Below are 12,500 nucleotides of genomic sequence, written 5' to 3' on the forward strand. Positions count from 1 at the left end.
AGATCCCCCTTTTCAGGTATGAAAAGTGTAATTTTTCCAGTCAAAATGGAATTCGAATTTAATGGTGGTGGTAAGTATTAGTATTAGTGAATGGGTAGCATGAATTCTGGAAATAAACAACTAAAAATATTACACAGTGCACCTTTACATGTACTTAAATAACCCTACTTGGCATGTATGTTTCCTGTGCACTTTGTATCTGCAAGTCTTGAATGAAATGATTATGTCCTTGATTTTAAATAGCTTTGGATAAAAGTGTCGGCCAAATGTAAAGTAATTATGTAGAGAACATTCACACCAGAAGTGACTACACATGCAAATCAGACTGGTGGCCAAATGAGCTTTGATGTCAACCATACCTGTCAACTTTGAGCTTCAAATCAAAAAGGACAATTCCCAGATTACCCCCATAAAACGGGAAATGTTCATTAGGTCAAATGCACTCTGAAACTCAACAGTGCGGTGAGTTATACACTGCCTTTCATGCTGACAAAAGTCTGTGTGTGCGGCCAGTCCCGTCCAAAATCCCTCCACAGCCCATGTTTTTAAAGGAGCGTGTATAGCTTAAAAGGAAAGAAATATCAGTTTCTCTTTGTTGTTTTCTCTCTGAAATTGAATTGCAAGTAACTGCCTCAATCTCAAGCAATCTTTGTCTGGGGCTGATGCAAAGCTTCATGCTGGGGCAGGCTGTGGTGAGGTTCTCAGCGAATTCTCACAGTTCGCTGTTTAGCGGCTTGTGTGCACCATATGAACAGCGTTGTTTGTATCATGAACTGTATGTTCCTGCGAGGCAAGGAGTGGACACAGACGCCTCCTGAGCTCGAGGGTGATAGCTTGCATTTTCTTAAGTAACATGAATTCCTGGTGGTATCTAGCCTAAAAGCTACTGGCAGGTAGCCTGACAAGCCAGATCCTCTACTTATTCCATCGTAGCTGAGTGTGAAAAAGTCGAGAGCGTCTGGCTTATCAGGCTAATTGGCAGGGCCGTGATGGTGAATTTCTGGACAGACACTCTTTTTTTGCTAATGTGTTTTTGCTTTTAGGGGAAATATCAAAACGGGAAGACAGTGGGTAACAAGTCGTGAAAAACGGGAGGGTTGACAGGTATATGATATTAACATAGAGGGTTGACTACGTTTTATTCACACACTCATGATGTGACTGACACTGGAATGTTTGTTTTAGCTAAACAAATAAAGGCATTATTAGGGCCTTGGCCATGGTTCAAATGGCCAAGGCACTGTACAGTTACACCAGAGAGTAGAGAGAGAGAGGTTCCATTGGCCCATTGTTTCCGGGTTCTATTATTGCAAGGGGGGGGGGTGGAAATCCCCCTTTAGGCAGACCTAGGCAGACCTAAGGACTGTTCTATTCAATGCTAGGAGTATTATGACACGTCCCTTTAGGCAGACGGGAACCTGGTCATGTTAGGTGCCCATAGCAACCTATTACATTGGCATATCTCTATACACTTAAAGAATCTCTGGTTACGCCATGGGTTTGTTTGCGACCCGAGGTCATTCAACAATCCTTCCATGACTCTCTCACGCTACTGTCCTGCTGCCATCTTTGATATCCTATCACACTTTAAGTCATAAAACATTAAAAAAAAAAAAAAAAAGCTGCTTCGGCTTATCGATTTGAGACGCTGGAAAATGTTTACATTTTCATTGATCATCGCGGAACTGCATTATAGTTTATTGCTATAGGAACCGATGTTTAGCCTATTTGTTTCACTCTACTTGCCGTATTAGCTTTGTTGCTAGTGACTTCTACATTTTTATACACTCTAGTACTCTCTTTAGAAATAAGTACTTCCGACACTGGGAGTGTGGTCACTCTAGTGTGATTTTGGTTTGAAAGTAGCCTACAGTACTGTACAGTAGTGGTGTGGATTGGCACTGCCCTCACGATCCGATTCGATCACGATTCGGGAGGTAGCGATTCGATTCGATTCGATTCGATTCTATGCGATTCGATCCGATCCGATTCAATTCTACAATGCATTGTAATGCATTACATTTCTACTGAAAGCAAAGCAAATGTTTAATCAGTCATGATGAGGCAATACAAGTAGTCAGATACTGAGCAACAATTTATTGGCTGTTTTCTGTATCAGTCTGTATCAGTCTTGCAATGTTTTGAAGTGCTTTTATTTCATTTAACATTCATTTGCTCCCGAAATATCCATGGAAGTAATTGAAACTTTAAAAAATTGCCGGATCGATTCTGGAACTTGCCGGATCGATTCTGGATCGTCCATGCCCCGCATTGGGTTGCATCGCAGAATCGATCATTTTTGACACCACTACTGTACAGTTAGTGTGGAGAAGTCTACAGCTTTCCCAGTCGTCAAGAAGAGTGGAGAGCAGAGTTGCCAGCTCCTGGGAGTGTTCATGTGCGGGGGCGTGTGGTGAAGGATGGCTAATCATGGTCTCCCAGGCTACCGGGAGACCTTTGAGAAGTTTACTTTTCCATCAATATAGCAAACATCACAGCCCCCAAGCAGGACAGAGGTTCATCATTGTGAGTTTACACACACACACACACACACTGACTGAGGGCATGCGCGCAGACACGCTCACAAGCATGCACGCATGCACACACAAGCACGAGCACACACACACGCTCGTATACACACACACTTACAGTACGCTCACTCACTCACTCACTCACTCACTCACTCACTCACACTCACACACACACACACACACACACACACACACACACACACACACACACACACACACACACAGACACACACACACAGACACACACACACACACATACAGAACCACTGCGCACCACTATGCCGCCCCCCTGTCCACTCCTATCCCCCTGCCGCCTTAGTCAAGTCAAGTGCCTTGAATATTTCATGTGGCCAGACCAGCTGAGAGGAGTCGAGAGGAAGACCCCGGTGCCGCAGTGGTCCACGGTGGGCTGGCCTCTTGCTCCTCCAGGCCACTGGGAAGCCCCGCAGCTGAATCCCAACACCTCGAGAGCACTCCTTCCTTCATACTGCATTTATTATCCAGCATTGGCTGTCTAGTCACAGAACCCGTTGCCAGGATCCTGTATACAGTATATTATACAGCAGTTAGATCTGAATTAGATTTGAATTATTTAACAGTTTCTGACTGGACAAGACCAGTGTTGCCAGATTGGGAGGTTACCCGCCCAATTGGGCTACTTGGGATGGCTGTCTGCGGGTAAAAACGGGAAAAATTGATCCTTTGGCGTTTTTTTTCTGCAGTTTTGTGCCCATAGAAGTCAATGCAATTTGTTGAAATTGGGCGGAATCTAGCACATTTTGGCGTTTTTTTGAGAACCCTTTGGGGGGATTTGATCAGACACTTCTGGCAACAATGGACAAGACATATTCAAGGCTTAACTCTAGGAGTGAGGGTATCCCCCCACATAGAGTGCTATGAATGACTATTCACATCTGTCAATCACTTTGCCAAAGGCAGCCGAAGTCCCACCAACAAAGCCTGTTGCCATAGCTCTCACCATCTGCTTAAAACAATAGCTGGCACATAGGTCAGCCATCATATGTGATTTCGATTCACATCACAGATATCAGATAACAGCTTCAAGATAATTTTGCGATGTGCTTTGTGGAGCATAGAATACAGATGAGAGGTATCCAAAAAACAACTGTGGCTTCGTGCCTGCGGCAGAATGACACCCATGAGCATATCCCACAACCTCACTCCCACCCGTGTCATACTGCTTAACAATATACAGCTTGTTCGTCTCGTCATCAAAATTATCCATCTTTACTTTACAGTACCTCCCACTGCAGCCCACTGTACTCTATATCACTACGTCGTCACATTAAAACTCAAGGCAGATACACAGAGAGAGAGAGACAGAGAGAGAGAGAGAGAGAGAGAGAGAGAGAGAGAGAGAGAGAGAGAGAGAGAGAGAGAGAGAGAGAAAGAGAGTCAGTGTGCGTGTGTTTATGTGCGTGTGCGTGTGTGTTAGAAATCCACTGTGTGTGTTTGTGTGTGTGTGTGTGTGTGTGTGTGTGTGTGTGTGTGTGTGTGTGTGTGTGTGTGTGTGTGTGTGTGTGTGTGTGTGTGTGTGTGTGTGTGTGTGTGTGTGTGTGTGTGCGTCCGTGCGTGCGTGCGTGTTATTGGGAAGTGGGGTACATAGGGGGTTGTTTTGTCATTTTTCACTGCATTTCCAGATGTGTTTACAGGAAACAGCTGATTGCAGAACTTTTATGACTACATTTTTATGCTTGCCCCAACAGACTTGCCTAATGGATATTTGTTGTTGTTCCTGTTCTAAAAATACTGCTTTATTAAGCGAGCGTCTTAAGTACTCGGGATCAGCAAGCACACAAATGGTAGTATTCAAATTTAGGCCTTAAAAAGTGCAGCATTGCTTTATCTGTATAGCATTCATCATCTCCGGCAGTACCCTACAGAATCATGGACACAACCTTACACACATACACACAAGTACTCGCCATGCATCCACACACACACACACACACATGCATGCACACGAATACACACATGTATACACAAAGATGCATGAAAACATGCAAACGCGCACAATCACAGACCCTCCAATCTTTCACTTCTGCCTGTTGGCACATACGCATCCACACACACACACACACACACACACACACACACACACACACACACACACACACACACACACACACACACACACACACACACACACACACACACACACACACACACACACACACACACACACACACACACACACACACACACACACCTTTAAACACACATGCATATAAGCATAGTCAGAGCTACAGTATACAGTACAGTACAGTATGAGCAAACCCAAAGCTTTCTCCTCTTTTAATCGAGTAGAGTGCTGAATCACAACACCAAATGAGAGACTTTGTGTGGGAGAAGAGGTGTGCAAGTGTGAATCTGTCATCAGAAGAGGTGTGCAAGAGTGAATCATCCTCATCATCATCATCATCATCATCATCATCATCATCATCATCATCATCATCATCACCATCATCATCATCATCATCCAAACCTTACGCCCCAGTTGAAAAACACAGTACACTGCTCAACACACCGCTGAAAACAACTTGAAACTACTGCAGAAGTTCACCACCCTTCAAGACTCATAAGGCTGATAAATCATAACTTAGCCCACTGTAGGCTATGTGAACCCCCGACACGGCACCTACACATTCTATAGGGATGGGCAAACACAGTAGAGCCTGGTGGATATTGCATACCGCTGCTCTATGTAAATGCCAATGTGCTATTCCTGTCATAGGAAAAAAAGCAACACAATGGTACATACATATGCTGTATTAGTGCAGACCAAACATCATTCCGTTCAATATTTTAAAAGACACAGTTAAATAGTTAACCCATTTTGTCCCTTTTTGGGAAAGGGTGCCCTCTGCCTATTAAATCCGAAATATCTCAGCCTCCGAAGCACATACAAACACGAAACGAGTTACATTTAAAAGCCAAGACCCTCCTCTTGCATTATAATGTGTTCATTCAGCTCTAACATACCCACATATCTAATAAAACAGCTCAAATCTCAAAATCCTGAATGCAGCGTATATTTGTATCCAGGACACAATGGGTTAAAAGTTATTTTGAAACTTGCTCTGACTAAATGACAAAGACACAACAACTGGACATTTCCAAAGAGGTGACATAGTTATGGAAGTCTAAGCACTGCAGTGCTTATCCCCAGGTCACATGCGATAAAGTAAAGAATCATGACCCTAAAATCACAAGGCTGGCATGCATGGTGTGCATATACATATCTGCTAAAATGAACAAACTATGCACCACAGGCATACAACCATACAATCTAACTGGAAATTGATGCAACCCTTTGTCATAAAAGGTTTTGGCAGTCACCTTCAAATCACTAATAAACTAGACTAGGCATCCCAAGTGCTCTGCTATCTACCCACAGATTCTAATAGCTCTGCAGCAATGGAAAAAAAAACTGCCAAGTATTCCTTCTAGCGGTGCTGAGCACCACTGATTCCTGTAAGTAGCACATCAGTTCCATGGTGGGAATTAGCTGGAACAAAGACATTTGCTGTAATTTCTGAACCACCCCCCCACTCTGCACCACAGCTGTACTCTGGCCAAATGGATGATAAATGACCACGAGGAGCAGGAGTGGACCAATAGGGGTTTGAACTGGGATTGGATCAGGGGTATAGGCTGGGTTAGGGCTGGGTCAGGGCTGGGTCAGCGCTGTGTTACAGCTGGGTCAGCGCTGGGTTACAGCTGGGTCAGGGTAGTGTTAAGACAGGGCCACCTACTTGTACTCCTCCTGGGTGAAGATGGGGATGCGCGAGGGCTGCAGCACCGTGATCTCCACCAGGGTGGTGTTCATCTTCACCGGCTCTCCGTCGTCATAGGCGATGATATACAGCTACACCACAGATAGACAGAGGACAAAGACAGCGGAGAGAGGACAACTGTGAGCGGTGTTTGTGTGTCAAGGGAGAAGGGGAACGAGAGAGAGAGAGAGAGAGAGAGAGAGAGAGAGAGAGAGAGAGAGAGAGAGAGGATACCCTAATTTAACTGATACAGATATGAAGCGACAGAGAGGCAAATAGGGATGTCCTATGAGGACGTAGCCTGATTTACAGAGCTAAGTTCCTTTGATTAAAGTTCATCTTTTTTTAGATGACTTTGTTTTCCCTCGCTGGGTCGTTTGGCTTGTTTAAGGTGGTGACTCGGTGATGAACGACTTTACTTTGTCCCTCCTTTTATCTCGCATGTTCAAACCATCACAGAAGAAGAAGAAGAAGAAGAAGAAGAAGAAGAAGAAGAAGAAGAAGAAGAAGAAGAAGAAGAAGAAGAAGAAGAAGAAGAAGAAGAAGAAGAAGAAGAAGAAGAAAACAACAACAACAACAAAACATGTAACAAACACAGCAATGAACGGAGATGGTAGAAAGAAAGAAAGATAGAAAGAAAGAAAGAAAGAAAGAAAGAAAGAAAGAAAGAAAGAAAGAAAGAAAGAATGAGATAAATTATGAAAGGAAGAATGAATGACAGAGAAAAAATGAATGAATGAACGAATGAATGAATGAATGTATTATGAACGAATGAATGAATGAATGAATGAATGAATGAATGAATGAATGAATGAATGAATGGAACAGAAAGAGTTAAAAACAGGCAGAAATAAAAAAAAAAATACAGATAAACGAGTGACGGTGGGCACAGAACGAAATGTGGCCTTACTTTAAAAGTAGTGCTGGGCTCCTCGTTGAGGTTGACTTTGGTGATAATCCTTCCTGTCTCCTCCTCTACATCAAAGATGCTGCCGCTGTAGGGAGACAGCTCCTCGTCCACTCTGTAGCGCACTCTGCTGGCTGGGGTGCCCTAGAGGAGGAATAAAAGCAATGACTTCAGCCTGACTTCTCTGAGAGCATGAAATGAGCTGCCTTCTTGTGATGTGGACTAAAGGCCGTGGGGAAGTACTGCCCTCCACTAACATTTTTTCGTCCAGGATTTAGAGAGTGGTAGGTTTAAAAACACAAACACACACACATGCGCACACACACAAACACACACACACAAGCACGCATGCACGCACGCATGCATGCACACACACGCACACATATTGCATGCACACACACGCACACATATACACACACACGCACGCACGCACGCACGCATGCACGTACACACACACACACACACAAACACACACGCACACACATGGGCACACACACGCACACACACATGACATTGGTTTGTAACACATGCACACGCATGCACACACACCACACACACACACACACACACACACACACACACACACACACACACCGAAAGTAAAATATAACTAAAAAGGCACTTTCATTGTTCTCCTTCTGATGCTTGTTCTTGTTCAAGATGAAAGCAGCTTTTTTTAAAACAGCTATCTAATTTCAAAATAAGCTGCGCTTAAATGTAATTGCATGATTTCCCCGAAAGGCCTGCCTACAGCTTTCATTTCACCCTGATATGAAAACATACAACAGAAAGGGAGGGTGGCACAGTGAAATACAAAGAGAGAGAGAAAGGTGGAGAGAAAATGAAATAGAGAAAGATGGAATTACTGTAAGACTGAGAGTGAGGGAGAGTAGTAGAGAAATTAAGAGAGAGAGAGAGAGAGAGAGAGAGAGAGAGAGAGAGAGAGAGAGAGAGAGAGAGAGAGAGAGAGAGAGAGAGAGAGAGAGAGAGAGAGAGAACATGGCTATTCAAAGACGAAAGGATATGGGGTCACTGTCAAGCAGAGAGGGTTGATTCAGAGGTCCACTACAAACAATGAGGACCTGAGGAAGACCTTTCCTAAATTAAAAAATATATGCTGAATGTCACCCAGAAGTGGACAAAAAAATGTTGATTCCACTTGGCGAGGGGGCCTCACCAGCTCTTGTAGAACAATATGTGCTTGCATGTCATAAAATGGACTCCAACCACAGTAGTAATGATGCATACACAAAGTCACACACCCTCGCGTGAATACGTATCTGGAACAACCAAAAAAAACCTAAACTATTTAAAACTAAACAGAAACTATGAATTGGTTGAATATCTCTATACAGTCAGAGATACAGGGCAGACACAGATTCTTACCAAGCACAGGCTAAGTGGCCACAATCTTGCTATAGAGAAAAGGAGATACAAAAATTCATGGTTGCCAAGGGAGCAACGGATCTCTGGTTGCTGTATGACTAATGACAATAAAAAACTGTCCTACGTCTTAGACGATGGACAACATTCGAGGATAGCAAAATATGTTGCAGCATGCAATACCTTGAGAGAGTATGAGAGGGTTTCGACCCTGAGTGAGGACATTCAGCGAATGTGTGTGTGTGTGTGTGTGTGTGTGTGTGTGTGTGTGTGTGTGTGTGTGTGTGTGTGTGTGTGTGTGTGTGTGTGTGTGTGTGTGTGTGTGTGTGTGTGTGTGCGCGTGCATATGGGCCCAAAACAAAGTCGCCAAAAACCTTGCCGTCCTGATCGATGGCCCTCTGTCATTCTGCAACCATATTGCATCAGTCTCCCAGGTCTGTTGATTTGTGCTATGCAACATCAGACCCTACCTGACCCAACACGCAGAACAACTACTGGTTCAGTCCATGGTCCTCTCCCACCTGAACTATCACAACTCCCTCCTGGCAGGTCTACCTCCTTGTGTTTAACCGGATCACACCGCACTCTCGATTAAAAGGTGCCAAACATAAACAAAAACTGTGTAAAATTGAAAGAAAAATGTGTGCACACTTTTAAGTGTGCAGACATTTTTATTTCAGGTCTACCTCCTTGTGCAATAAAACCATTGCAGATGAACCAGAACGCGGCGTGCTTGGTATTGACTCAACCCAAAAGGGTCAAGTCAAGTTACTTATTGAAGAAAAGGACCCCAGGAAGAATAGCTGTTTTGCCGTTTTGAATAGCTGGCATTGCCACAGCTAATGGGGATCCAACAAATAAACAAGTCGGTTTTATTGTCAATTTCTTTACATGCACTGGTCATACAAAGAATTGAAATTACTTTCCCATGCAGACATAGACATAGACATAGACTTTAGGTGTGGACATAGACAATTAGACAAAGACAGTACACATGCATTACACCTGGAGTACCTATACAATACCCTTACAGACATATAAAGTGCAAGACTGGGCAACAGCAGACATACATAGATCATGTATTGGCCACTGGCCACTGGTTGCTGCCCTGATCAAGTACAAGGCCCTGACCTTTGCCCAGGGGCGGTTCTACCGTTGGGCAAGGTCGGGCAATTGCCCGGGGCCCCGGACTTTCAGGGGCCCCATCGTCCCCCACATCAAGTCCACTTGAAATGAGCATTCAAGCTCTCGGGGCTCTTTATTACAGCATGGGGCCCCCCAGCTCAGAGTGACGGTTTCTGCGCGACTAGCAATCCACTGCTCTATGCAGATTTGAGGCTATCGCGCCTTCCCTTCACATCAAAAGAGAATTGAAATTGGCATGTCAAATATATAGCCAGTGCCACACTTCAGCACGACGGTGGGACTTAAATTTGAACACAACATTATGTCACAAGAAAATTAATAGTAGGCTAGGCCTACTTTTAGCACCTGTAGGTCACATGGGTGGTAGAATTATACAAATAAATGTTTCAAATATAAATGAAGACCATAAAACAACGATATTTATGTGAATTTTCTTTAATTTATTTTTGTACATTGCGGCCTTGCATTGTGGGATACATTATAGCCTACCGGTAGTAGCCTGTCTGGCTGTTTGGAGAGAGCGCCAGTTGCATCGGCAATGTTCTACCGTTATTTCTAATGTCAGCCTGCCCTAGAGAGCTGATTCGGCCCTGACGCGTGGGAGCTTGTCCTTTCATGATAATAAGCCACATTAAGTCATGGTTGTCAGTGAAAACTCAGTCGTTTGCCTATGTTGTAGCATGCCTTCTTGACCTTGTTTATGGATGTAGGCAGAACATGATTTGTGCATCTTGATAAAAAGTCCGTGTTACAAATTGCCCTGCGTTACTTTGTGCTCCGCGCTCCTCTACTTCAGAGACAGAATTGTAAAATGACCAAGTCCCTTCAATCGCCAGTGCTAGCATGAACATAATGGATATTCAGAAGATATGTTGTACAGAAGCTACAAAGAAGGCACGGTAGGGGTTTATTCCTTTCAATCATGATGTCCGCCGCAGCACAATTTTGATACCGTATCATGACATGATACTTCACGCATTGTTGTCATTCGGTGTAACTATAGTCAAAAGTTGATAGCTCTAATGTCGGTTCGCTGCATTTATTTCTGGTTAGCATGACGGACGTTTTGCTATTGTAGTCTAGCTGTTATATCACGTCACGAAGCAAGCTGGTTCACTTCAGAGTTGTGAGCGATATAGTTATTAGTTAGAAGAACTAGAGAGGGGACTTGTTAACTATTCAACAGATGTGTGCACGCGCAGTTGGCGCAAGGAACCTGTTGTTTCTCGTTTGTTGCCTAATTTCGGTTTCTGAAACACAATAGTGTCTACTTCAGTCACCGTTCCCTCTGTATTGGGTGTTCACTGGCTCAAGAGTGCAGTGTGCGTTAAGGTGCACCGTGGTGTGTCTGTCGACTCGTGACTGTGTTTTCATCGGTGTGTTGAGCTATGGGCTATGTTTTAGTTGAAGGGGCGCATCACCATTTTTTTTTTTTTAGTTTTCTTTTGTAATCAACCCTCTACCGCGAATTGTCTCATTCTATCTTCTTTTCCCATTTATGGAACGAGTGTGGGTCTATCCTGGCTATTTCTCACGTGTTGCAGGCTGAATGCTCACATCAACAGCATAACTAAATCATTTGTCACCTTAAGGAGAAATTAATCTCTGCTTTTATTACATGCAGAGTTGGCTATTGTAAAAGTCACTCAGGCAGGTGCAACTTATCCACATGTTGCTGCTAGAATTCTAAATAGCAAAAGAGATCACAACACTCCAGTATTTGGTCATTTCACTGGCTACCAGTGAGGGTTTTTTTGTTTTGTTTTGAGAATTTAGTTTAAAGTAGTCCTGATAGTCTTAAAGTCACTAAATGCCTTGGGCCCTAAATATAGGCTATTGTGGATGTGCTTGAGCAATATCATCCTTAGATGCCTTAGGTCTTCTCTGGTAGTGTCTAGGGTCAAATCAAGTGAAATGGCATAGTCATATGCTGCCTGCTGGGGCCAGCTAGATGTCCAAATAAGACCTGCCCCAACAGTATGATTTCAAAAGAAATCAAAAACAGCTTTGTTTTCATCTGCCTTTGGTGATAGTTATCTACTATCTATAGCAATATATTTTTCTCTCTTCTCTTTCTCACACTGAATGACAGTTGTGTATGATAATGTGCCATATAAATATTGATTGAATGTGGGGCCCACCTAGATAATCTTGCTTATGGGTTCCGTTGTTACGCCACTGCCTGCATACATCATCGATTATTAATTAATCATTTAAAGGGGGCCTCAAAATTGTTTCTTGCCCAGGGCCTCAGATTTCCTAAAACCGCCCCTGACCTTTGCCTAAAAAAGTAATGGCCCCAGCTTCTCTGAAGGACATACTACATACAGTATGCCGTACGTTCCTGCAAGAGAATTGCGTTCCTCCAACACATATCACCTGACAATGCCCCTTGCTCGCACAAACAGTCAAAGTGGCTAGTACATTTTCTAAAAGCCAAACTGAGGGTGTTAATTTAGAGCCCACGTCATCACTGCACTTAGCCTTCCCCAAACTGGCTGCTGCCCCCTAACGTACTTGTCAATTTCTAGGCTGTCTTGGACCTACAGTTCTCACCCAAAATCTCCATAGTCATCCTCCTGCACATTAGCTTACCTCACTTCACCTCACCGCTGCGCACCGCTGTGTCAGCTCAGACCCGTCCAGGTGAGTGAGCTTGACACATAGTGGGCTCACTCCAGGGCTCTCTGCTCGAGGAACAGTGCACAGGGAATAAGGCACATAACTAATGCATGA

General features: G+C 43.8%; 1 protein-coding gene across 1 annotated transcript in view; it reads right to left on the minus strand.

Moving 5' to 3' along the window:
- LOC134441635 (protocadherin-15-like) overlaps positions 1-12,500 on the minus strand; it is a 247,469-nt gene that overhangs the window by 88,619 nt on the left and 146,350 nt on the right. The window contains exons 23-24 of the mRNA XM_063192026.1: positions 7,239-7,379; positions 6,308-6,420 (exon numbers count right to left, since the gene is read on the minus strand). Of these exons, the coding sequence (XP_063048096.1) occupies positions 6,308-6,420; positions 7,239-7,379 (254 nt within the window). The remainder of the gene's footprint in view (positions 1-6,307; positions 6,421-7,238; positions 7,380-12,500) is intronic.

Source organism: Engraulis encrasicolus, chromosome 24, assembly GCF_034702125.1.
Source record: "Engraulis encrasicolus isolate BLACKSEA-1 chromosome 24, IST_EnEncr_1.0, whole genome shotgun sequence".
NCBI classification, from domain to species: domain Eukaryota; kingdom Metazoa; phylum Chordata; class Actinopteri; order Clupeiformes; family Engraulidae; genus Engraulis; species Engraulis encrasicolus.